General features: G+C 41.6%; 1 protein-coding gene across 5 annotated transcripts in view; it reads right to left on the bottom strand.

Annotated features, from left to right (window-relative positions):
- Nucleotides 1–4,927: 4,927 nt before the first annotated feature.
- Nucleotides 4,928–27,948, bottom strand: part of CREB5 (cAMP responsive element binding protein 5) — a 254,559-nt gene continuing 231,538 nt past the window's right edge. For all 5 annotated transcript variants that reach the window (XM_064704540.1, XM_064704538.1, XM_064704542.1 and 2 more), the window contains 4 exons: nucleotides 16,966–17,289; nucleotides 11,525–11,752; nucleotides 10,486–10,594; nucleotides 4,928–9,335 (listed from right to left, as the gene is read on the bottom strand). In XM_064704540.1, coding sequence (XP_064560610.1) covers nucleotides 9,172–9,335; nucleotides 10,486–10,594; nucleotides 11,525–11,752; nucleotides 16,966–17,289 — 825 coding nt within the window. In that variant the 3' untranslated portion in view covers nucleotides 4,928–9,171. The remainder of the gene's footprint in view (nucleotides 9,336–10,485; nucleotides 10,595–11,524; nucleotides 11,753–16,965; nucleotides 17,290–27,948) is intronic.

The raw sequence follows: 27,948 nt of genomic DNA, 5'->3' as shown, positions 1-27,948 counted from the left end.
AAAGCAGACTAAAGAATTGAGTAAATAGTCCCAGACCATCAGTTGTTGGCTCTGACCTAAATGGTAGTGGTGGTCCTGGTTTAACTTTGATCCTTCCTTTCTGATGCTTGATTAATTTTTTGACTCCCTAGAAAAAAGTTCTCAATAAATTTTTGTAATTTATCTTGTGCCTATTCCCTGTGGGTAATTCCGCAAATGCCTGTGAGTAAAGTAAAGTGAAAAGAAAGTGGGTGTAGCAGGTTAATTCTGAGGGTATGATCAGAGCTGGAGTCTCCTGTAGTGGGCCCTCAGCAGCCAGTAGCTATTGTGGAGAAGAAACCATCCATTGCCTGCCTCCAGCTAGAAAGTGACTCCAGATGGGCAGGGCAGGCTGAGAGGTAGGTCTGTCCTGCAAGCGTTTGCTAGAGCTGTGGGTAGAAAATGTTGCTAATGAGGGGACCTAATCAACCACATAATTTCTGAGCCTGTCCCCAAGGGCTGCATGTGGGGAGATTCCCCACTAGTTGCATTTGGGGAGATTGTCCAAAAGGTCAGACGTACTTTGTCTCTTTAGAGAGTCAGTATGATAGTGAAGAGCTTTGCATCCTTGCAGGTACAGTGTTCCCTCTATCCCAATATTTGTAAACTTTTTTTAAAAAAATGTACTTGTGTCTACCATGTTTTTTCATCCTCCCCTGAAGGGTTTCTCTAGAACCAACCAGTTCAATTCCAATTTCTCAGCTCTTGTGTCTGTTTACATTTGGGCTCATGGAGGTTCACCACCATCCCCTAGCTCCGCACTCCTTTTTTGGTGAGCTGTTTGCTTTCTCCAAATGGCTGTTGTTGCTCTGTTACACTGCCTTGATTTTTGCCAATGTCCTTGGGTACCTGTGGTGTCCTCTGTGCTTGCTTATCATCCCTCCTTGAACTCTGTGCTATATTGCCATTAGTTTTGAATGCCCTTATAGCAAGGAGGCTGCAGCCTGGGTTCAGGAAAAAGCTGGGACACGTTGAGGAGCTAAGTGGATCCAGCCAAAGCACAAGAGGCTAGTGTGGCAGAGGGAAGGAGTCTCTCTGTACCGCTGCTCTGACCAGCATAACCTGGGACAACCGTCATGCTGATGCAGAGTGTCCTCAGTTTAGTCTAGTTCTGGCTGCATCCCTGCAAAGCAGAAGAGTGTGTGGTGTGCTCACACTGATTCATTTTCTTGCTAATAATAACTTTGTTATGATGTCCAGAACAGCCTGCAGAGAGCAATAGTAACAGTGGACTGCTTGGAAGACGAACAAATACTACGATCAGGTTTGGGAAACCATGAATCAGCTGTAAAGGGTAGTCTTACCTCAGTCTGAAGACATCTTGCTTAGCTCATACTGTCAGGTGTAAATATAACTGTGTGGACAATAAAGTTATCCTGTGATATGTCTTCATGAGAGGCACCTATTTTTACAGATATGATGATCCTCTTTCAGTATTTGGCGCCAGAGCAAGAGCCCTGCTTTAATAAATACAGTGGCATGACATCCCCGCTTTAAAGGCAGTGCAGGAGCATATGACCTCAGAAAAGTATCCAGCTAATGCCATGTCTTGATGTTTGGGGAAAACGTCTGCTGTACCCCCTTAAAGAGGTACACCCCATGTGCACCCACTGCCCCATCTTCCAGCTTTTACAAAGGGAGGATGGGAACAGGGGCACGGCTCTGCCTTTTTCCTACCCATTTTAGGAGGGTGAATGCTCTTGGCCAGATTTAGCCTTTTAAAACCCAGGGGGGAGAGCAGCAGAAGCTGTGCCTGTGCCAGGGCCCCCAAGGGAACAGCACGGTCACACCGCATGGGGCCGACGTCCTGCAGTGTGACACCAGCACAGAGCGCTTGCAGCCAGGCTGGTCCTTGTCACCGAGGCTGCACCGCTTGGGTCAGGCCCTCGCTCTGGGACTGCCAGCAAGACATCAAGTTGCATTAATCTACAGCTAATCTGATTCCCACTGGAGAGATGGGTTCATCCCAACTAACTTTAGACTACAGTTTACGCATTATTGTGCCAAGGTCTGTATTGGACCAATTTATAGTGAGAAATGAGGTTGGCAAGATAACAGGGGCATCACAATTAGAGCTAATTAGCCCAGCAGGAAATCCATTTCCAGGCAGCTTTTGGCAAGACGAGAGGTTGGCGGGATAACAAGCATGGAGTGTATTTTGATACAAGCACACTCCAGCTGCAAGGAAAAGTAAAGTAACAGCTTGTCTCATCCTTATGCGGAGGCCTCATGTCAGGCTCCACCACGTAAGTCTTTTTGTTTGAGGCTTTGCAGCCTCCCTGCTTGGAAGGGGTTCAGAGAACTTGTTCTTACCAAGTCACCTCGGCTGCTGGAGGACAATGGTGAGCTGCAAGGTCTGCACAGCACCTTGCTCCTCCCACCAGACAGCAGTGTGCCCTGCACCGTGGTCCTCCTCCAGTTTGGAGGGAGATGAGGGGTTGTAGGGCATAATAGAAATCAGTGACGAATAGCTTGGTTTAATTGCAGGAGTTACGCGTATGGTAAAATGTCTGGAGTATAGATTCAGACAAACTATTGGAATTATTTATATTTGAGTGCTTTATTATATTGGAATTGCAGTGATATTATTAACATTTGTACAAATGCACAAAAATCCTTTCTCTTCTAGCTAGAAAGAGATGTAAAAATCTGACCTAGTTGAACAGTCTCAATGAACTCATTGTCCATTTGTAACAATAATGGGTTCACAATGCAACAAAAAGCTTAACATAAAATTAAACATATTAAATGCTGCAGCAAGTATTTACATTTATGTACCAAAAAAAAAGTATCTCCTTCCAGTAAGGAAGGTGGTTGCTTTACAGAATAAAACAGACATACAAACACAAAACCTTTGCATACAATACAAACAACCTCAAGCCCAAAACTTACTGTGACAGCACCTTTTTTTTAATATAATATATATATATATATTTATATATAAACTTTGATAGTTTAGGCTTACTCCAAGCAGTGCTAAAAGTTCCTTAAAACCAGGACAATGGCAATAGTCCAAAGAAGCAAAGTTCACTGATGAGCGCTACCCAGTGTTTGAAGAGAGCTGCTACAGAGAGAAGGATACAGAGCTCACGGCCACGGGCTGGGAAACACTCGGGTCCCAATGATAAAATCCTTGGCAAAACTCTCAGTGGCAATTGTTCTTACTCAGAAGAGCAACTACACCTTTCGTGCAAAGAAGTGTGTCTTGTGGGAGCATGCTAAATGTGATCTCTGTCAGGGAACTCCTTGCAATGTCAGACTTGTGGGGTGGGGAAAATATTTCTCTGAAATTTCCTAGATTCCAGCAAGGGAAGCATTTCCCTGGAAATGCCCAATCAATCCTCCCACCTCCCTCACCCTAGGACACTGCTGCAGTTTCTGCAAAGCTGGAAGGAGCTTTCAGTCTTCATTCAGAAGGCTGTCATGCAGATTTTCAGTCAAGAAAGATATTTGGGTCTAAGACCCTCACGGCATCAGATATCAGGCTCTGCCCATGGGCTTTGTGAACAGTTCCACCAGGTGAAACTCAGCAATGCTAACATTTAGCTTGCATAAATGTAGAACTGGAGATCCTGAATCCCAGGTATTACACATTGGTCTAAATATAACGAGTTGCAGTTATTGATTCCAGTCCAAGGAAAGCCTGGGAAAGGATCAGATTTCCACTTAAAGAATCAATCTTGTCTCTGAGTGTGTGTGAACACTGACATTTTTGGCCTCATGCAGTTTAGGATTTGCTATAAAGTAATTTTGAAAGCTATGGAAAACCAATAATGGTGAGCAATTTAACTCTTAAGTGTAAAGCCACTGATAAAACTGGGATAGCTGTAGGCTCTGGGAAAAAAAAGAAACAACAAAAAGAGGTTGTGGATGTAAACAGTCTCTTTTGTCTACGCAGTAAGGTGATGATTTCAGATGTTGAAAAATTGAACCTTTTTTTTTTTGGTGTTCAAATTGCTTGAGATTTTATTGCTTTTATTTGTTCTTAGAAGTTTTTATCTCTTCTTTTTTTTCTTTTTAAAGGTGCTGTCCCTAGTCAAGTTATAAGGCAACATATTTTATTGATTCAGAACTCTAATACATAGTATGGCCACTGTTACCACTGCAGCTTTGCAGCTACTGTGAGTTGGACAACAGTCAAAGTGCCTCACAATGCACAACAGAGCCAATCTCCTGACCTTAGGATATACAGGACACTTTGGTTCTTGGGATGAGAGATTATAAATGTAGCTTAAATGCTGCCTCACATCACACACATTGCATAATAAAACATTTATATGCTGTCATGAAGAGGGTGTAAAGTCTAAGTGACACTGAAGACTGGCTAGTCTCAGCTTCTCAGCTTGGACAGGTGTGAGAGACAAGTTGTAGATATGCCACCAGTGAAAGCATATAAATGTATCTGGTGCAAAACTTTTACAAGAGTATTTATTAATGATTCAACAAGGGAGAGCAAGAAAGAGAGCAAGAGCTAAAGTGCAATTTTAAAAGAATATAAATAATTGAAATGTAGAAATAAGATACTAATTAGTTGTAACTGGTTTTGTTTTATAGGCACAGTTTAGGTTTTATGTCTACAGATCAATTTTTTTCTCTTCTTTCCCCTCTAGTAATTTTCTCTGATGTATAATGGAGCTTCAATGATCTAAATCTAAGGAACACTGCTTAGTAAGAGGACTGAAGAGGCAATGATAAGGTAGTATAGTGCAACTCACTATGTGATATTAGACAAGAAATGAGGATGGGGTTAGATCTTCTGTGGTGATGTATAAAATCAGCCCTAAAAAAAAAGCAGAAAAAAAGAGACAGGCTTTCCAGTTATACGTTGACTCATGCTTTCTAAAATGAGAAAGCACATTTTGCAATACAAAGGAAACAACTGAAGGTTTATAATTTGTTTCATTGTTACAAAAAAAAAAAAAAAAAAAAAAAAAAGCAGATGCTGCTTTAAGGAAAACATTTAATTCTAGGAATTTCTGTACAACTGACCTCAGCAAACTGTTCCATCTTAGATGGATGACTTCTGCTTGAGACCCTCAAAGATTAAGATGCACACACACCTAGAGTAGTGTATTGCAAAACTAATATTGTAACTCTAAAAAAAAAAACAACAAACAGATTCTGTACAAGAATACTGTTCAAATGGAATGTGTTAAAATAACATTTATTAATAAATACTTTATAAAATTCTATGTGAATACTAAATTAATAGATTCCTGTTTTAAAATTGCTTTGGTCCTCATGAATTTTTATAAATTCACTCTATACGCTTTTTTTTTAAAAAAGGTATTAGCTGCTAAAAAGCACATTTTGCCTAAACTAAAAGGCTAGTCTTCAACACTAAATATTGTTGCTTAAAAAAATATGAATCCTCAAAAGTTGGGCATTTAACAACAGTTACAGCTGGCTTGTTAGTTAACAGGACTGAGTCATTAACACTAAATCCACACGCACTGAGGCACTGAACCATTGACTTTCCACTATTCAGAATATGGGCAGCAGAATTTAGCTTCATAGCAGGAATTACCTCCCAACAGCATGAAATTCTCCATAAATCATCATCATCATCGTTGTTATCCTTATAAAACACACCATGATAGCACACAAACTACTTGTCTCCCACAGGCAGCATTATGAATATGGCTTGCATAAATTGACTTGGGGAAGGCGCGCTGGGGGTGCCAGAGCTGATTGCAGCATCATTTCTTTCTGATCAAAGTATTGCAGTTCTCCATGGCTGAGATTTCCAACCTACTTCCAAGGTCAGACCCACGAGATGCTGTCTATGGTATGGTAACACGTCCTCCTGAACAAGGCACTGGCCAAGGCTCACCATCCTGCAAGTGCTCTTGGGAGTGGATGATGGAAGTGGTCAGAGTTGTCCTTCACTGGCAGTGGGATAGGGCACAGAGCCTAGTGAGCCTGGCAACAGGCTGGACTGGTCGGGCAAGAGGAAAGTGGAGCAGTCTCCAGAAGCAGCTTGTGGAAAAGCAGGATTCCTCCTTGATGGAAAGAGCCCAGGAAGCACATTTAGAGTGACGTGCTTAGGAAGAGGCTGCTGCCACTGACCACATGGCAGAGGGACATCCTGGAGACAGGGCCGGGGCTTCTCCCGCAGCCCTTGCTCAGGCAGCCTCCAGTGCCTGGTTGGACCAGCAGCTTGAGGAAAGGCTGCAGGATCACTCCCCTGGAAAACAAGAGCATTTTAATGTGGAAGCAAATCTGATGAATAATATAAGGTGCCTGGTATGGTTGGTCCTTTTCCCAATGATAGAGCCGATATAAATATGCTGCATGTTGTCTTGGCCTGTGAACCTGCGGCAGAGTTACAAGAAGCAATAGCAAATAGCTTTTCATCCTTTACTTATTTCCACATCACTAGCAAGGATTATACCTAAAGGCCAATAGTATAGAGAGGAGACATTTCATTGTAATTACACATTTAGGCCAACATGTGTGGTTGGCTTGCCTAGTTAGCATTAAAAAAAGAAATAATTGAGCTATATATAATACACATCAGTCAAACTGTCAAGTTGCTGAATTTAACAAAACTTAAGCAAGGTTTTTGTATTTTTTCCTTTTTTTTCCCCTTTTTAATGTAGAGGCTTTCATTTTAACAGCTAAATATTTTAATTGAGGAGACTGAATAAAATGAAGCTAAACCGTAATTCTAGTGCAGTGTAGCTCAACTGGGTATTCTAATATTACCAACAACTTTGATTTTTATTTTTTAATGTATTTAAGTGCTACCCATATAGAGGTAAAGTTTTTTAAATTAACCCTGCAATGGCATTTCCTTTTAGATGGTGAATGATGAAATTCAGATGTGGGGGAAATGCTTATTTAGGTTTTTCACATAGTGGATACTCAGCTGGAACATTTCTCTCGACTGCATATTTGAAAAAAGTTCTCTTGGGAGCCATGATGAAGCAAAACCATTTAGCCATTACAACTGGAGATTAAAAAAAATTATAGTTTCAGTATTTAAAACACTTTAAAAGTATATGTTTGTCTAAAATATAATAGAAAATCCTTTACATTTGTATTTTTTCATAATTTTTTTTTTTGGTTCTTAGACTATATAATCAAGTCAAGATTTACACTGTACATTAAAAATCTTCTTCTTTTGAATGTATTTGCATAAATGGAAAGCAAGCTGTTAAAGAAAAGGATACTGATAAAAAGTTAGTCACCAAGATAAGAACTAATTCAGCAATGACTGATGCTCAGAAATTTGCTTTCCCTTCCAGACAGGCACTGCTCCTTACAGAACCTCCTTACACTTCAGTTGTTTCACTCTCCCTCCTGCATGGAGAAGACTCACCCTTTAAAAACTCATGACTTCTCCAAAGACTAAAGACACAGTTTTTGAGGAAGAGAGTTTTGCTTCAGAACAAAGTGTGTTCGGGGCTAGAGGATTTGCTGGGATTAATGTGAATTTTGCTCTTGAACATGTAGCTCAAAATGTTTGAACATTTTTCACCATCATGGAGCTTGCTCCCTGGGTGAGCAGCAGGAGGTTTTGCCTCGGACAGATTTGAGAGCAAAATCAGGTCCCAGTCTACAGCAAGGCAGCATAATTAACTGGCATCATCTCTGTCTGATTTTCCCATCAATCACTGGGACCACTCGGGGATGCAAATCAGTTGTGCTGAGGGGCAGGCTCAGAGTCCAAACAAAAACCTTAATTGTAGCATAAGGCTCTTTTCCAGACCCTCTCTGCAGGACTGTATTTTATCCCAAGTGTGGGACTTGGCATTCTTGCAGCATTTTTTAGCCGCTGCGTGCCTCCTAAAAATTATTTAGCGTCCTAAAGAACAATTCCTTACCCGTGGTAAGCGGGTGTTAAGTGCCATTAAAGTCAGTGAAGCTACACTATCTGCCAGCTTGGGATCAGTCCGTGAAAGTTTAAAGGGATGCCTGCAGAGACCAGGTCTTTCCCTGGGAATTAAAAATGGCATTTTTCCAACTGGTCAGAACCATTACACTGATTTATTTCTCATTTATAGCCCATGAAGCCTGAGGCGCTTAGCTTTCATTGCTAGAACAACGTAACCAGGTTAGGGAACAGAACTTTTCCGAATTATTATATACTACATGGATTTTTCTGCATTAATGACTGGCAGTGCAAAAAATTGCTGTGACTCTCAGGTGTTGCTCGCTATGCCTCTACTGCATCACAGAAGCTTACAGGGCTGCTAGCATCAACCCAGCTGGCTCACCATCCTGCTTCACCTGCAGCTTTGCTGTTTTCACCTTTCCCTATTTATTAAAAACACTAAATCAGGAGCATTTGTAGTTTTCAAAAGCCAAATGCTTGGCGCAGCCCAACTGTGGGTGAAGAGCTAGTGAAAGCAGCAGCCGTGCCGACAGTTTTTAGGTGGGCTTGAAGTTTTCTTGTTCATTACCATTCTTTGAGAAAAAAGAGGGAAGCAAGAAAATCTTGGAATGAAAAAAAAAAAGAAGCAAGGAAAAAAACAGCTGGAAAATGAAAAGGGAAGGGAAAAGGAAGGTGTGAGAATAACTGGAGGAGAAAAAGGCCAGGGTAGGGGAAAGAGGAGAAGGGGGGCGGGGGGGGGCTAGACAAAAGAGCATGCTATTTGGGCTTGATTTTGTCCTGAAGCCACATCCTATATAACTGCTCTGAAAGAGACTCTGAATGCGAGACGCAGTCTGCTGATAGCACAACGCTAACTCTTTTTTATTGTGCTGTCAGCAGATGCCCTCGGTCTATATTTATAGCCTAATTACTCCTAGTTACCTATGTTTGACTCTGTTTAGTACTTTTCATGCCTCACATTGGCTAACAAGCTGCAGTTTAACACAACTTTGTATTTCTGAGGCTGCAGGCTAGACTGGTGAGAAGGAAACATGACTATGTACAGAAACAGTTAGGTTTATAAACAAGTAACTGGTACCAAAAAAATGGAGAAAGCACCAAAGCATTTCTCAAGCTGATAGAATATTAATTGCGTAACTCCCTTTCATGTAACTAAGTATAAAAGACATTTTAATAACTATAAAAATGAATAGCCAGAGTCTTTCAAGAACTGAGGAATCTTCCAGGCTTGAGTTACGGTTGCAAATGTCCTTAGCAGAGAGGACGCTTTGATACGGTACCACACTCCCCCAGCAGTTTCTGATCAACCACTTTTAAAGGATGGGGTTGATGTCTGTTCTGTGGCTGGCAAGCTGGGTGAGAGTGGAGCTTCCCACGACGTCACTGACGGAGGAGGAGGTCGTTATGGTGTTGTGCTGGATGACTTGCTGCTGGGAGCAAGCTGGGACCGGGCTTGCAGGAGGACTGCTCTCGGGACCTGGGAAGGGAATGAGGGCACAGAGACAACACACATTCATTTTTCCATCCGAGCAAAAAACCTAGGTTGAGTTCCTCTTGGAAATATTGATGACCTGAAGCATGCACAAGGCCCAGGATTTCAAAATATAATTACAGTTAGCCAACACCCTCTTTCTTAAGATTGTTTTAGTTTCCTTTTTTTTTTTTTTTTTCAAGCTAGCTTCTCTGATATCAACCTGACTTCAGGAGTTGAGTCTTGAAAAAAGTCCAAGGCCTTAATAACTGAAACTAATGTTGGGATAAAAAGTCTGATATCTTAAGGTCTTTAAAATCAGTTGGGATACTTAAATGCTTTATTTGTTCCAGCAGGAATCAAAATTAGAGTGCAGTGCGCTGCAGCAAAGAAAATCTAATTCAAGCAACAGCTGATAGGCATGTAATGCAATTATGTGTTTTTTTCATTGAGTACTGTTAAAGAGACAGATGCATAGTGATGCAGAGGAGACAGAAATGGGCTCTATTTTAAGACAATGTCACAATCTAGCAAGCCCTGAGGCACTTCTGAACTGTTCTAGAACGAAACAGAGAATTTGTCGCTAAATTACTACTCACAAAATGTGTCAGCTAGAAAGAATTGATTAAATGTCTCTGTTAGCTGAGAAGTTTTTGAGAAAAAAAAATAGAAAGAAAGATGAGAGTTAAAAAAGAGTTAACAAACCTTGAAAACCTGCGCCAGGCCTGGTCTGTGCCACTGTCAGAGCACAGTACCATTTTCGCTGGAGGGGACTGTAATGTTTTCCTTTTTAACTTTCCTTTTGAGTGTTATTTTAAGGTTCTGGCAGCGCCGTGCCCAGGAGGACTCTTGCAGGTTTGGAGCTGGGAGTTCAAGCAGGATCCTCCACAGGGGAGTGAGCGTCCATCCGTGTGCATCTCCTTGCCGAAAGGAGGGGTGGGGAAGACTAGCTCTGCTGTGTGGGATGCAAACCGGGGCTTTTTTGGTTTTGAGCGGGGCTGGATAAATAAGGGCAGGAGATTGGATGGCTCGGATGATGTTTGAGAAGACAGGTTCAAGTGATAACATGACCAAGAAAGGGTTCTGGAGGGAAGAATTGGAAGGTTTGCTTTCCTGTGAGGAGTGTGGAGACAGCGCAAACATACCAGCTACTTACTTAGATATCCTTGTGATTCTTTCTGCATAGCTGTTATCGGACAGTCTTTATGTGTTAACAATAACTGTTTCAGCTGTGCTACCTCATTTTTCAGCATGGAAACCTCGTTCTAGAAAGGAAAGAGAGACTTTGGTTAGCAACAAAGCTTAAGCCACGCTATTCCACAAAACTTCCCAAGAGCATAAAACGTGCTCTATAACTTTGAATGAACTGAGCAAAAAAGGCATTCAGGAGTTTGTGTGCTGGGTTTATTTTAACATTTGTCAGTGACATCATTTTGTAACCTCTGAAGGCAGTCTGACAAATGAACTAACTTCACAGCACCAGAGACACTTAAGGCAATGTTTCAGTCTAATTGGGAAATACTGGGGCTCTCTGCATGAGGCCAGGGAGCAGACCGGTGGGGGCAAAGGCCATGTTGCCGTGATCAGGGACAGGACTGCTGTCACCTACAGCTCAGCTGCAGCCAGTGCCTCGGTGCTGCTCACACCTCTGAGTTTTGTGGGAGAATGTTTTGGAGGAGTGACATTCTACAAAGGGTTTTCTGCCCTTGGCAGCACACATGAAGCATGAAGCAGAAGTACTGTGCCTACCATAAGAAGGACAGCACTGTAAGAAAGGCTTTTATTATTATATTCATGGTATTTCCATCTATCCAGTTTTCCTCACTGATAGACTGATTTATTTGTGCTTCTCTCTCACAGGCTTTGAACAAGGGTTTAACTACATGCCCTGCTCTGAAGAAATTTTTTACAGACATGCTAATGGCACTTCAAAAAAAATCTCCACAAAAAACAGTGACAAGGAAAGAAAATAAATACAACTCCATCTAGTGAAGGCTTCTAAATCCCAAGACAGCTGGCTTATCCCGCTAAAATGTAAGTATTTCTTTAATTGAAGCACACACATCTTGATTAACAGACTGATTGTACTTGAGCTCCCACTAGGAGCTGGCTGTGCGGGGGCAGCCCCAAAGGCACCGTCAGTCAGGCACAAAGAGCCCCTCTGTGTCCTCAGGGGCGCAGACAGTGGCTCGCACCTGAAGCTGCATGTTTGTCTGGGTGAGCTCTTCTGCTTTCTTTTCCAATGACATCACCCAGACCTTCCTCTTCTGTCTGCAGCGCGTGGCAGCAGCTCGGTTCCTTTCCAGAAATTTCCGCCTCCTCTCATCTGGGTCTTCATCCACCACCCTCCTCCGGCGACCTCCAGTCGGCTGTGGTGGCTGTACCGTCTGCGTGGGCTGCATCTGCTGCGCCGCCGGCGAAACCTGCAGGGCAAGGAGACGTTTTTCAGGGGGTGCCATGGGGGAAGTTACAGAGGGGCATGCTGAAATGGGAAGGGGAATCACACACACTGCCTGCTCCCCAGCAAGGTCTGTAACAGGCTCAAGTCAAAAGCTGCACCAGGTGCCACTGAAAGCAGGGAATGGAAAATCCTTGCCATAGTTGAAGAAGAGATTTTTTTTTTAAATGGTCGTCTAAGTATTTTTTCTCCCTTGAGTTAGTTCTTTCAGAAGAACTAACTTTCACTAGGTGAAAAGCATTCAATTAGATGTATTCTTTGCCACCACCTATTTAAAATCTGAAATGTCCAGTTTCTCTCAGGATCTGTTTTAATCAAAGCAGAGGACTGTAGTGGTCTAACTTCTGTGTCTCTCATTCTTCCCTTGTCCCCCAGTTGCCTAAAATTTTAGGCCAATTATATTTTCCGACCTTCATCACCTCTACCTCAATCTTTGTCATCTCTGGAGACAGGAGCTGCAGAGCTCTTTGCGCCTGCATGGAGTTGGGAAGCTGTGGGCTGGGATTGCAAAAAGGCAGCACACCTCACTGCCCCTCATGGGCAATGAAAGACTTTAGGTTGAACCTGTGTTTTGATGAATTGAACTTGAACCCATGTTTTGATGTCCCTGCACTGTGTGGATAAGGGATATTCCTCTTACCAGTTTCCATTTGACCTCTGTGCTGTGGATGCTATTCTTGTTTTTATTCAATTTAGTCCTGGCTTTGAGAGTATAGGAACCCCACATCCAGTCCACGGCCACAAAACTATAGAAAAAGATATGTATTTATGCTTTTACAAGTACGAGGGAGTATTGATCCTGCTCCTGAGAGTAACTGGCCCACAATATTACAGAAAAGGTGCATGGTGGCGGCAGTGCCGTGTAAACTCTACTCCAAATGACTCCTGGGCAGATGTAACATTCCTGCGTCCCTGTCAGGAAACAGCACCAGATTTAATGTTCAGCTCCCTGGGAATAGGCTTTTGGACTACTTTCCTGCCTGTCTGTGGCGCCCAGGCTACAGGGCTCTGGAGACACCTTCTCTCTCCCTCTACTTGGGCTCTGGGAACTCTGGGAACCCAGTCCATGGATCCTATTGCTTACACTCAGCTCACATTGCTGCTGCCACTCCTGCATAGTCTGGAACAGTCTGGAAACTGGAATTGTTGACTCAAAATTAACCCTCTAGTTCTGGCAAAGGCCCAAACCTCCAAGGTGCTTCCTTTTGACTGCAGGGAGTGGACGCACTCAGTGCTTTGTCAGACTGAGCCCTGAATTTCAATTGCCGCAATTAACATGTTTGCCTAATACCTCAGTCTGTCTCAATTAAAATGATACTATCGTCTTGAGTCTTGCGAAGTTGAGGTGGCTTTTCTGTCTAGAATCTAGTTTGCTCCCTCCCCCAGCTGACTTGTGGCAATTACAGTGGCAATTTTATGTGTAATTATCCTGTACATCTGATAACGCTTTTTGCATAAAGCCAAATTTATTCTCAGCTTTATGTTGCACCGTCAGGGAATCTCTCTCACAGGAGCAGAAAAAAATTATTTTTAAGAATAGCCTTCTAAAATAAATAAGCCACCCCACATTTTCTGACTGATTTTTAAAATTTCAGCTTGCATGAACTCCATATGTTTGCTGATAAAATCTTCAACATGCTGTCCACACTGAGGGTTGGATTGCCAGGTCCATGGCAGCTGCAGTGGGCACATCCCCCATTCTCACCAGCATCCCCTGCCTTCTGCCAGGAGACTGCTGCCAAGGGATTCCAGCTGCTCCCTGTCCACCAGGACTGGGCATGCTGCCTCTTTAACAGCATGTCTGAGTGCAGAGGTCTCAGAAGTACCTTTTTATGTCAACATCTCATCAAAGACCTTTCATTTTCCAATACATAACACCTTTCCAGACTTCAGAGATCTGTTATTTATATTTCCTTATCCCTTTTTGCTCCTTTTCCCTTCAGCTTTAAAAATTCTTGTTTCTTAACTCTCTCGGTGAAGTCTGGTACAAAGGCAGAAAAAGGTAATGATACAATTTTTTTTTTTTAAATTCCTCTTACGTGGTCATTTTGTCCTGAATAACTAGTGAGTAATTTTGTTTTCAGAATATACCAGGCAGTCTCTGGGTAGTCAGAGTGCATTTTCAGAACAACAAAATCTTCTCTCCATCTCAGGAAGATATTAATTATAAGTGCTGCCATTATTCCACTAATAATGTCACGTGGGATAATTAACTGACTCTTACTTGATAGCTCTGAACCCTGAAATATCTTAGACTATATCTTAGTAACCGTCTAAGCATAATTTTCTAGCAGAATTTCATTGCCCTACCTAGGACATAAGAAAGAAAATTAACTAAATATAAAAATCTAAGTTAATTTTGGTGTTCTTAGAGGATGTTAATCAGGTATCCATCATGAAGACAAACATAGGATAGCTAAGAGAATGAAATGGCATCCAAACCCCAACTCCACTTGAGCTATCACTCTGCCAAGTTTGATATAAAAAAATCTTTAGAGGACCAATGCAGAATACACTATAATTTTTGTAGCAGTTGAGGCAGCATAGCTGGAACTTGGTAAAATATCTCTCTTTCTCAGAAAGATCAGAAGCTGATTTCTACTTTTATCCAATATTTACCTCTGCTCTTTGCAGTTTACCACAATACTCATACCCATTCACTAATTCTATAAAAACATAATGCCTTGGGCTCCTGTGTATCAAAATGGTAGCTGAAAAGCATGAAATTAATTCTAACATCACAGAAGGGCCCAGTGCAGAATAACAACAGTCTCGGCATGGGAGTATGCAGCTTACAGCAGCATGGACCATGCTGTCATTTGGCAGGTGGTTTGGAATGGAAGAATCTGGCTCAGAAGAATAAGGAGGTTAATAATTAGAAAATCGCACCATAAAATTAACGTCTGCTGGAGCAATCTGATCCCCAAAGAGGCCATTACCATGGGGACTAGGGATGAGCTTTGAAAGTAATAGCTATGTGGTTATTACTCAGCAAGCCCTTCTTTTTCCCCCTCCAGTGCATCTGTTCAGAAGTCCCTATTGCCTTTACACCAGAGGAACAAATGCACAGCAAGAGCTCTGCTGCCTGGGGAAGCCACTGACCCTGGGACTCCTACTCCATCACCCTCTGTCTGATCCTTTTGGTGACACTTACACCCATGGACAAGGTGAAGATCTCCTTGATGTCCCATGGGGTCTGTTGCCTCCAGTGACATACTGTGCATGGCAAAGCTCATCTGACTGCACAGACCCAGCTCCAGAGACCATGTAGTACAGAGACCATGTGGTCACAGAGGGACCCTGACAGCTGTGTGGCTGCCAATCAGTCCACCTACCCATGTGCCTGTATCTCTTCGTGCCTGCCTGGAGAGTCTTTTGTGGTGCCAGCTAGCAGAGAATACAAAGCACAAGAATTTTAAGCTGTCCTAACTGTGTAAGAAAGCCAAGGTCCCTGTCCAAGTGGGTCTAGAGGAAGGCCATTGGCTCACTGATCTTGTCCTTAAAACTATGAGGTTTGTTTCCCCATGGTAGCTGTTTTCCCCAGTAGTTTTCTCATCATCCGTTTAAAGTGGTGCTGTGAATGTTTTGCAGCAGTGCTCCATACTATGGCATTTGATGCCCTCAACTGCATTAACATGTTTATCCTCTTAACCCCTCAGTGAAAGTTGAGTGGCTTCTGCCATCTAATCTGTGGAGTCCTCAATTGACTAAGCACAACTTTATCCTTACTCTCTCAGTGATCTCCAATACAGCAATCAGGTTGCTTTTGGTTTCTCTGATATGAGATGATGTCTATTTATTGGAGTTTTTAAACAACTCCAAGGAAAATAACTCATTAACCGATGGGAAAATAATTGAACTCACAAAGTAAAAACTGAAGTAAACTTAGGAAAGCTATGGACATCCTCTCACAGGGGAGTCTGCTGCTCTTACTTAGACTGTTTCTCTAAAGCTGACAATTCATTTTACATTAGCAAATACTTTAGGGAGATACCATGTGCTTGCAGACTCTGCAGTAATAAAGCTAGATGTTAGTAAATAGTTAATGTTGTGGGACACTGGGATGCCAGCCAAATACTCTCATTTTCTTTAATGTTTTCTAAGAGCTTGTCTGAAAGGTATTTGCAAGCAACACAATACTTCACAGATTAAACTTCTTATGGCTGGCATTCCTCTTTGTCCTCACATTCCATGTACTGCCTGTTTGTCTTCCTTAACATTGCTCTCCAGACCTGACATGTTACAGTAACTGCCTCCAGAGCTTTATTTTCTTGTGTGATCCTGATGCAGAAGCCTATCATTTTAAAACATTAATAGAATTCCTGAATTCCTCTTAAAAATGACTCTGCTAAAGTTTGTGCTCACTAGCTCATTAGTTCAAGAAACATTCAGTTCAGATAACAAATTATCCAAATTGCTGAAGCCGATATACCTGGTCAAAAAATTGAGTCCTCCATCTCATTCAGTGGAGACCTTCACTTACTTGTCACATGAATACAAGTCTAAATTGCCTTGTTTGTTTAAATCTCTGTCCTTGGACTGGCTTCATCCTCGTCCTTCTCCTACCACAACAAGCACCATGTATTGGCTGCACTCACAGCTAATCTTTCTCTCATACTGTGGAAATGTCTGTCCTCTTCACAGGGTCTGGAGCAATTAATCTTTTCCAAGCCAGTGTATCCTTAATTAGAACTACCTCTATTATCTCCAGTCTTGAGTACTGCCCCTGGCCACACACACTAGTGCCATTTCATTTCATAAAGACTTTGTTATGTATTTCTCCAGGTAGAACTCATACAGCTTGTTAAATCTTGGCCTGAGAAGTTCAGGTTCAAGCATATTAAGCAACATATATAATGTGCCAATCTCTGTAATAAACCTCATCCATAAAAGGATATGTGGTAATCTGCAGAGCTCAGAGCACTGAAAAGCCTTGGAGCTCCTTATAAAGTAAGAAATTACAAATGTCGAGTAAATTAGGCAGCAAAACAAGTTGTTGCTTCACTCCATTTTCTAAATAAAGTTTGAGCATCCCCATCACCATTAGCAGACATTTGCTAGCAGCCCGACAGGCTTGTATCTAACAAGACACGCATGCAGGAAGAAACAATACTGAGATCAGACTTTAACTCCACCCAAGAGTAAAACTCAGAGAAGCAGTAGGACACGAAGGTCTACCTGTGCTTGCCCGCCCGAGTGCAGCGGTGGGTGCGGCGAGGTCTGGTGGTGTGCCGGGTGTGCGTGAAGGTGCGAGTGGGAGTGGTGGTGGGGATGGTTCTGCTGGTGATGAGGCTGAGGATGAGGATGGTGTGCCGGATGCTGGTGCTGATGTGGGTATGAATGATGAGGTTGCAGTGTCTGGTGCTGATGAGGATGTGAGTGCATATGATGGTGTGGTGTCTGGTCCTGTCGCGAGCTCATCATTTCCATCATGTGGCCCATGGTGTTCATATTCCCGTTCGACATGGCGGCAGGATGATGAGTCAGTGCTGCCTTCAATCTCTGGAACAGAACAAGGCAGAAAATTCAACATTCGTACATGGTGATCTGACCAATCAGAAATGCTGTTGCAGAAATGGTGCCCTGTCTTGTGTTTTGAGATTTATTTAGTTTTCCTCTTGCTGTTCCCTTGCTAAAAGGCATCTTACTTCAGTTTGAAAAAGAACATATTCTTGGGATCTAATCTAGTTTTCTACTGCAAATATTTAAAGATTAAAATGTCTGAATTGAAATTTAACAGTTACACATTTCCTACTGTGCTTCTGAGGAAAAATAGCTCTCTCTCTTTGGCCAGCTCAGGAGAGTTACCTTCAACAAGCTTGTATTCTCACAACTTTTAAAAATGAATGTCTGATTAAAATAAAAATGCAACAAAATGTCCTTGTTTTTACTTCAGATATTATTTTAAAGACTCATTGGAAAATATATTACATTTACATGTTTTTCAAATTCAGGTACCCAAGCTGTTCTTTCATCATAAAAATGGGAAAATAATGAGGATGGCCTCAACCTGATCCTCCTTCTTTGCTGAAAAGTTCAAGCGTGAGTTGTCCTTTCATCACATGCTAATCTCTCTCTGTTCTGTATGCCACATGTCACTGGACTGGGCCCTGGAATCTTACCAGGGCAAAACTTTCCTTAGTATCAATGGGATTTGTTCACTTTTACCTGAACACAACGAAAGGCCAAGGCCAACTAAAGGGAAAGGTTTAAACATTTTGGACTGCAGCATGGGGCCTTTGTGTACAAAGGATTGCAGAAATACAGAATAAAAAGTTCCCTTTCAGCACAATTGCAGGGTCATCCCAAAGCTGTGTACTGGCATACCAACACCTTGCTGGTGTCATCTGACCCTTGGACTACTGAAATCACTGGCCTCCTACAAGTGTGTGCCAAAGGTAGAGCCTCACAGATGCCAGCTAGGAGAAGAGTTTCTTCCAAACCCATAGAAACCAACTTCACATCCATGGTTCTGCTTCTTGCTCAACATAGAACATTATCTACAGGCAGCCACCCAAGACCTCTTTAACACTATATTTTCAAAGAAGTAATGCAAGTAATTAGCAGAAAATGTTAAGAGAAAAAAGAAAGGGAAGAGGTGCACAGTATCACTTGATGCCAAACCAGCACAATTTGAGTAACTCAAAAATGACGTCATATCCAGCCAGAGGATAGAATGAATAGTAGAGAACTGATCTGTAGGAGATTTCACCATAGGACAGTCAGTAACAAAATGCAATGGTAGGAAGCAGAGTAGTGAATGGTAGGAGGCACAGAGGTGAGTCTTTCCTCATAGCAATATCTATCTGTGGGTCACAGATGATTTCAAAAGTCCAATAAGCCAATGTGACAAAAAATGCCAGCAGAAGAACAATGCCCAGGCTGAACTGCATTTTGGTTCTGTTTTTAAAACAAAAAGAGTGACTGCCAGGACTCTCAGAACCTACAGATGGGGATTGCAGTCTATTTTGTATTGAAATAACATCTGGCTGTTTCAACACTGCAAAGCCACAGGTAAAGACTTCTATGTTCAAAGCTGTTACTGTATTGTGTTTGTACAACTGTTAGTGAGAAAGAAACAAATTCTTAAGGAAAAAAAAAAAGAAAAATAGAGGAAAAACAGCAGGTTGTGGAAGGCAAAAGAAGTAACATTCACTTCAAAGTGTCATCCTTAAGTTTTTGTATCCACATGCTTTTTCAGACTTCATGAAGATCATTCTACCAAGACACTTTAATAGATCTGTTAATCTAAATTTAGTGACTTCTTTCACTAATGATCAGTTGGCTGTCCAAGACTTAAAAGAAAAAACAAAAAAACCCAGATATATTTGCGAAACACATCACTATGTGAGTTTGCAAGAATGAAGTCTAGACTGATGTCTTTTAAGAAGTTCCCTTTAAAAAAGTCTGCAAACCATAACTTCATGGCATGTGTCCCATCCCGATGATCTTCTCAAAATTAGAGATCAAAGGTGACAGTGAGGTTAAGTACCTCCTTCTCTACCTCTGAAGTCAGAACAGAGGGCAATCTAATGTCAATAGCAGTAACCCATCCTGGGCATCAAATGGAGGACTGGAGGAGCTGTTGTCCTTAACTGTTCCTTAATTCAAGTGCTACCATGGTTACTTCAAGCAGCTCCTCACAATGCTCAGAATAACTGGTGTTACCCAGGAGCATATCAGGAAAAATATGGGGAAAATGCATCAATAACTCCAATCTTTCTCTGTATCATGTTTCTTCACAACTCACTAAGATGTTTTTCATGGAGCTGAGCCACCATGCACGTCTAAGACAAAGCACCAACAAAAGCTGCTGTAACTTTGTTTTCTGAATTTAAATGCAAAACAACCAAGCTCTCATTAGCCAGAAGTTTTATGTGAAAAATACCTTACAAAATCTACCATGTCTATTTGTCAAAATCTTCTGAAACTGAGCTACAGTACGTCTTCTAAACTGCAGACTTTCAAAGCAAAAAAAAAAAAAAGAGGGAAAAACTTAATCTGCGAATAAACATTTTTTTTTCAGCTGTAAAAACTGAAGCTTGCTAGTGTGGTGTAACTTCAAGGAGAATAAATTATTTTGTTTTCTTTCTGTAGCCCTTCTACCACATCAATTTATTTGAGATAGCAAATCAAGAGAGACAGTGAGAGGTCTGACATGCAGCTGCTTTCAGTCAGTAGGGGTCATTTCCATTTGGTCTGTGTATTTTACAAGCTCCTTGTTCACTGTTCCCAATGGGAGGGTGGACCAGCTGCCCTGGATCCCAGTCCTGGTAAGAAACCAGCTCTCTACATCATCCTGTCCCAGGGCAGCAACAGCCATTGCCTCCCTTTAACTTCATGCTTAGATCAGCTCCGCAGCAGCGAGAGTCCTGTTCATGCCCACATCTGGAGCAGCCTAAATTTTCCAATAACCAGTCACTGCTGCCTATAAGAAACATTCAGAGAGCGATAAACATTTTTTTTTTCATTTGGTCTTCAGTGAGATCAATTGTTTTTGATGTTTCAGTTAGAACAGAGGGAGGGAAAATCACCAGAACTTGGTAAACTCTTTGCACGGAGTATGTGTAGTGCTTGAAGGGCAGGCTGCAGTTTTGTTATTGTTTCTTTCATGTGTGCTAATTGCAAGCAGCTGTTTTAGTTTAGTGTCAAATAAAATGTGATGGCATAAAAATTGAGCTTACTGGACTGACGACACCACCAAATCCCCTCTAGAATGAAACAGTAACCCAAGATCCAATTCTGCAGCCGCTCAGTTTTTTCAGGAACTGTGTGACTGACTCCACCAGAGCCCGCAGGGACCTGGCAGTTTGCAAACTGGGACTGAAACAGAAGACTTGCTACTCAGACCTGCTTTCACCTAAACATGAAATATCTGCTAACCTCATACCAGAGATCTTTAGGGCACAATCCTACTTTTTCTCCCTTTTATAAAGCAATTTAAAAAAATCCCCACCACGCCAAGAGGAAATGGAGGTCCTCACCTTTCATGACTTTTGGCCCTTACTGATTATTTTTATTATTTTATCAAAGTAACAGAGTGGCCAACATCAGTTATAGCTGATTTCCACTCAGTCATAACATTTCAATAAGTGACTGTGAGTGACACAGACAGCAAGAGAAACGTTTCATAGAGAACAGCCTGCTTTTCCTCTGACCAAGTAAATAAATATAATTCCCTTTTGACCCTAAAGGAAGCCAGAAGTATATATACTGTCATCTTCTGAGGAGGAAAGGGAAACAGTGGGTATTGAAGCTTCACAGGTATCAGTGTTGTGTTTCCTGTACAGAACAGGGAACTGTTCCTTGCGGCAATGGCCCTAACTGATATATTTACTCTGAAGCTACCCCACTGAATGCCATATGAAGGTAAAACCTCAGAGAAGTTATCCTTGTACCTGGAGTATTGGGTTTTTTTTGGAAACAAGAGAGTTTTCACAGTGCTTCTTCCACCTAAAGACTGACCTCATGGTGCAGTTCATTGCTTGATGCTTCCTTTTATCAACATAGATCCAACTTCTACACTGAACATCTTTGGGCAAACCCCAAATCTGCCAAAAAAAGGCTTCAATCATTTGAGATCCTGAATGAAAAACACTATCACTTTCCCTAATACTTCTACTATTCTGGATCTTGCTGCTTTCTAATTTTTCTCAATTGTGAGATGCATTTCAAAGTTGGCTTTGTTTTTGCCCTTTCTTTCTCAAAAATTGTTAGCAAAAAACAGACAGCATTTTTTTCAGTTTGTTAAAAGAAAAAAAGCCAAAACCAACCTGTAAATTTGGAGATTGCTTTTCCCACATTTAAAAATGTAAGCAATTTTTTTGGTTTCATGTGTATATCAATACTTATAATATTTAATCAATATTTATAATATTTATATAGCATTATATTTAAAACAAGCTATACATGTTTTATGCCATAATCTGTATATTACTATAAAATACAACTTTCTCCATTCATCTCTCAATTGAGAAATGATGACAAATTTTACAGGTGCTCTGTCCTTGCATCAAACAATGAGTTATTATAACACCCAGCTGAATTTTAGGTTGGGACAGACATGGAATGCTGGTTTTGAATAGGATTTAATTGTTCCAAATAAGTATGCATTGCTGCACTTGGGAAAAAAGCTCTCTTCCCTCTGGTCTGCATGCCCAAATCCCACTAAATTAGAAAGAGACAAGACCAGCTGCAGTATCTAGTTAATGTCTGGTATATTCTTATCAGGAGATTATATCAGACCCCGGAAGGCACAAGAAATATGATCTCAAAGATATTTTCTTGCACTACTGACTGTGATTCTAGTCCCTATAATACAAGGGTTTAATAAGTTCCCCACAGGGGACAGAAAAGTTTAGAGAGGGGTGGGAAATCAGAAAGGATTACAGACATCAAGCATCACCACACATCTGTGGATCAGTAGCAACCTCAGAGTGATGATCGTGATTAGCCAAACTTCATGGCAAACATACCAGTGACTTCAGTGTCACTAATACTGTTTTCTCATCTGCAATAGTCAAGCTTTCCTTTTAACTCTAAGCATCATACCCAAAATGAATATACAGAGTTAAGCCAGGGACAGCTAAAGCTGTGAACAGAACTTCACCCAGTGCATTTCCGAGCATCACACGGAATTTTATCCTTTCCTTTAACTATGACTGCAACAAGAGAATTTAGCATAAATGTCACCCAGGTCTTTTACACCTGGCTGCTGACAAGCATTTCACAGTGTAAATAACAGAAACCACTCTTCACAAATGTTCCACTTGCATTCATAAAAGTAAATTGGAAGCGATTCATCTCCACTCAATAAGCAAACTGCAGATATTATGAGCACATTTCAGAGACTGGCAATTAGAAAGTCTCTGATGCCACATTAAATGCTTTCTCCTACATTTCTTGTGCAGTAAAATACAGTCCTGCATATTGACAGAAGGAAGAGTAAGATGTGTGAGAAGGACATGAAATCCAGAACTGAAGTGACACATTACACTAATGTAAAGAGAAAAGTGGGATACATTTAATTCACAACTTGCCAGTAAACAGTGCCAAATTGCTAATCTTCGAATTATTCTCAGGCTGTTTGGCAAATCTGAATTATACTTTCCCCTCCTTTTGTGCTTGCTTCCCCACTTAGTCGGATTTTGTAACAACATGAACAATGGATCGTCATCCAGCCTTCAGTGCAGCTTAGCCTCTAATAAAAACAACAAATTTTCTCCCTTGTATTTCCAAATGCAAACTGAATTAAACCTCAGCGGAAAGCAGCAAGAATCAACTGCAAACAATCAAAGCAGCAATAAAACTTAATAGACACCACACTGCTCAAGGACGGGTCAGCTGCGAGAGCCGCTCCAGTGTCCCTGAGTGGGGGCACGGGGGAGCGCTGAGAAGCCACGCTGACATCAGCCCTGTGACGGACGACTCTCTGCATGACTGGCAGTTTTTAGTGATCCAATGCAGGTCGAAGCCAGGGTGGCCCAAGGGTATTCTGTTGGAACTGCCATCTTCTGGTGATGGCATTTCATTCAGAACAGCCACAGCTCCAAGGACAGCAGAAAACATAAGTGAGTTTACATCCCAGCTCCACCCAGCAATTTCCTTCTGCTCATCTCAGAACACCTTGCAAAAGAGGTAAGTACCAGTATCCTTGTGCAATGTACCACCTTTCTAAGGATCAGAAAAAGACTAAATTCTCTGTTCCTATTCTACATGCATTTTTTAATGAACAAGTAAATTATAATCAAGGCAGAAAACACACTGAAAGCATGGTTTATATTTCTCACCACATACTATTTCTTGCATGAATCATTTCTCAAATCAGTATTAAACAACTGGATTTGATTTGTACAGGAGTCAGGAAATGTAAAGTTCAAAAAACCAAACCCCTAATTCCCACCAAGTCTAAGTCAATCCCTCCATGTGTATCCATGACAAGGGATATTTAATTATGTAATCACACAAAAGACAGCAAAGTGATTTATTACTGGCAAATGGTGTCATATAATTTCAACACACAATACCAATGGAAGGATCCAAAAAATACAACCAACTTCTGACTGATTTCCCCACTGTGTGCCAGAGTCCAAAAGAAAAGCAGCTACTTAGCTGCTACCTACCCCTGGAGAGGCCAGTTTCTGACAGCAAAATTCCTGACACTTGGGGATTAATTACCTGCTTGCTGGTTTTGTCTGGGACAGACCTAATTGTCTTCATAGTAGTGACTATGGGACTGTGTGTTGAATTTGTGCTGAACACAGCGTTGATAACACACTGCAACATTTTTGTTATTTCTGAGCAGGGCTTGCACAGGGTCAAGGCCTTTTCTGCTTCGTGTCCTGCCCCACCAGCCAGCAGGATGGGGGTGCACAGGAAGCTGGGAGGGGACACAGTCAGGGCAGCTGGTCCCAGATGACCAAAGGGATGTCCAATACTATCTATATCCTGCTCAGGATATAAAGTGAGGCGAAGTAGAGGGAAGAGAGGGATGCTCGGAGTGGTGCCATTTTTCTTCCCAAGTGACCTTTATGGTTGATGGGACCCTGCTCTCCTGGAGATGGCTGAACACCTGCCTGCTCATGGAATTTAATTAATTCCTTGTTTTGCTTTGCTTCTGTGTGACTTTTGCTTTACCTATTAAACTGTCATTATCTCAATTAATGCATTTTCTCACCTCTATCCTTCTGAATCAATCCCCCATTCCACCAAGAGAAAGTGGGGCTGAGTTGCAAGCTATGAATAGGCAGGCACATATCAAATCGCCATTCTTGTTCTCCAAATAGTCTTTTGCTAACTTAGTCCTCCAGGTTAACCTATGGGGCTATTCCCATGCATGCTACACTGTCACCTGCAGAAAACACAGAAAAAAGAGGTGCCAATAAAATCACTCAGTGTTAATCACACACTGTAAGACACTATGAAAACTTGGGGTTAAGGGAACCTGAGTTTGTACTCATCTTCATGATCTAATTCTCTTAGATCCATTTTAAAGCTCATTCCCAAGGTAAGGCACCATAGGTCCTTTCTTCACATTGGACATAAAGTGCTTTTAGCAAAGTACCTGGCGAAGGGTTGCAGCTCAGGTCTTCCTCACTCCAGCAAGAAAACGCTCTAAGTTTCTAATATCATGTTTCCAGGTTCCAGGACAATGCAAGTGAAAAGTGTTTGTACAGGCTTGTATTGCTATATGTGTATATATATATATATAAATATATATATATATGTCTTGCCTGAGAACACAATGAACATTTATGATTGTGTATAATGAGAAAAGTGGGAATTTATTTCAGAGGAAGTTGAGAAATTTCCTATACAAGCCAGATATAGAGCAAATCCTCAAATCAGGGCTCTCTAGCACTGCAAGGAACGCTAGGTTTGCGTATTTTAATCTGTACTCAGAGATCAGATCAGATGGGATTAGCACTGCAAAAATTTCTCCCTTCAGAATACTGCTCTGAAGCCTTGAGACCCCTTAATGTGTGCTTCAGCTTTTTGACGACAATGCAAATTGCTTACTTTCCTTCTCCCTCTCACGAGCATAAAACACACACCAAGAACACAAGAAGGGCAAGTTCAAAGTCTTTCCTGTCAGAAGATTTCTGAACTTTCATCACCCACCTCTCACTAAGGCTGATTATGATTAAGTCATTCACATTCAAAGAAAATGCCATCCAAGTACATAAAACTTGGGGTTTTATTTTTTCCTTTCGCTGGTGTGATTTTTGAATACTCGTTTTTCCTGGATTAAACCCAGCACATTTAAAGGGCTACTAGCAAGCCAGAAATCGGATACATGTGCACTTAAAAGTCCTTTGATTTCGTCCCAGATGTGCAGTGCTCAAGGGCGTACACACACACACACACACACACACAGAGCACAGAGGACACGATCTGGTCTGTAGATTTTGTTTCAACATTATACCAACGAGATTCTGAAATGTAAAACTGAAGCCCTGACCACTTACAGCCATTAGAGATCCCAGGGCTCTCTGTGAAAGAGTATTGATGTTCATTAGCCCCTTGGCCTGACTGAAGAATTCACTGCAGGTAATTAGACATTGTCTCATTACCACGCAGTTTCAGGTGAAGTTTTTTTTTTTTCTTCTTAATTTTTAAAGGTAAGTGATTCCTGAAACATTTTTAAAGCATTCATGGATTTTTTTTTCCCTGAAGAAACAACTAGAATATAAAGTACAGTACAAGGACATATAGAATGAGACAGTACTTATGGGCTATTTAACATTTTTTTAAAGCTTTATTTCTTCATCTAACCCAAAAGAATGAAAATAGCATTTTAATTCACAGACAGCTTTCAATTATCTAGCTGTGAAAAAAGAATGTCTAGTGGCTTTTTAAATACATGCACCCCGGTACAGCATGTAGTAGGTAGACACAAGCCGTAAAAAGTGTGAACAGGTTAGTTTAGTGTCAATTTTCACTGTTATAAAATGAATATAATTTATACTGAGAGTTATATGAATGGATATCATGAATATTCAGCATAGAACACATCGGTATTGATAAGTCCTATTCCGCCCCCATGTAAGGTCTCTTATGCCCTTCCAGGTTTTTCCATGTTGTCCCCCTGAGTCCATCCCTTAAGCTGCTGCCCTCCATCTTGCCCCTTTTGTTCTCCACCTGCAATGCCATCCCCCTTTGTTCATACACAGCTCAAGTTGCTGCCTTGTTTTTCACCACTTCGCATGTATCAGCTGCTTTCAAACAGTGGTGTCTTGGGTCAGAAGCATTGAATTTCAAAGCCACTTGAGGCTCCAGGAACAGCAACATCTCAAACCTCTACCAGATACCAGCTGCCTACTCTATCAGTGCCACAAGCTTTTTTAATACACTTTGGGATAGTTACAGTGTAAAACAAAAGAGAAAAAGAATGAAGCTTTCAACCATTCTTTTTTTTAATTGGAGTTGGTGATTTATACTAATGGGTTTTACTTTGTATTTGAAAGTGCTAGGAATGCATCCTCACACACTCCCCATGATTCAGTTGACAAGCAATGGCTTAGTAAAATGCAATATATTAGCAGCTCACTCTCTTGCACATGGCATATTTACTCTGTGGCAATGCTGCTTTTCAGAGCAATGTGGCAGAGCAAACCAACATAACCACCTTCCCCAGCAAAGGGAAGGATGCTGCCTGCTTGGTAAGCCTTTGACTCAACCTGTCATTTCTGGACAGCTGGATTTGGCTTTCTCTTGGCATGTACCACAGGATACGGAACAAATTTGCACAGGTCAGGGGCCTGGCTAGACCCACAGTTGCAGAGAGTGTCACACAAGCAGGATTTCCTTTCCAGCACCAAGTGACAGGTACAGCATATCCTGCCTTGCTTCATTGTGGACTCTTCCCTGTTCCTCCTGACAGTGGAAAGAGAGCATAAATCACAATTTAAGGCCAAATTCCTGAAAGAGGGTGCCTGTCTGGGGACAGACAGGAGGAGGGTCCATGCAGCAACCTGCACCCTGAGGGAGGTAGAACCTCCTGGGTGAGCACCAGCCTGGGAATGGAGCAATGCCAGTACCAGACACTTCTTCACCTACCCAAAGCAGCTGCCAGCATCCTGGGAGGAGAAAATTCCTGCACACCAGTTATCTGTCTGGTTCAGGGCTCACTGTCCTTCACAGCACAAATTAGTCTTCTGAAAAGCACAAGAGGGATCCAGTTGCTCCTGCTATTACCCTATCTTCCTTTTTAAAATATTTCTTGTGTACTTCTATGGAGTGAGAGAGAAAGGCATAAATACCATCTTGTTTAACACATCTTCCTGTCTCCTCTCCCTGCCTTGCAGACAGCATTATACATCTTCCTGACACCACCATTGTCTGATTCATTTGACATATGCACCAGAAAAAAAAATGTCATGTTCTGAACAAGAACATAACACTGTGATCTCATTCTCATCTCAGACTCTGCAGCACCTCCCATTTCTTGCTGTTTTAGAAAAAGCAGCAAGACTTTGCTGGACAGAGAAGCTTTTCCAGCTTGCTTACTGGGAAACTTACAGAGGAGATGTGGTAATGGGAAACCAGACCAAGCAAAGGCACACAAGCACTTACACAAGCATGTTGGAAATCAAGGTAATGCACAGGAAGTTCAGTTATTTACATCCTACTTAAGCATCTGGAGCAGTGGAATCTTTTTCA

The sequence above is a fragment of the Zonotrichia leucophrys genome, chromosome 2, assembly GCF_028769735.1.
Source record: "Zonotrichia leucophrys gambelii isolate GWCS_2022_RI chromosome 2, RI_Zleu_2.0, whole genome shotgun sequence".
NCBI classification, from domain to species: domain Eukaryota; kingdom Metazoa; phylum Chordata; class Aves; order Passeriformes; family Passerellidae; genus Zonotrichia; species Zonotrichia leucophrys.
Note: the sequence above shows the minus strand (reverse complement) of the source record. Positions and strands in the feature narration are given on the sequence as shown.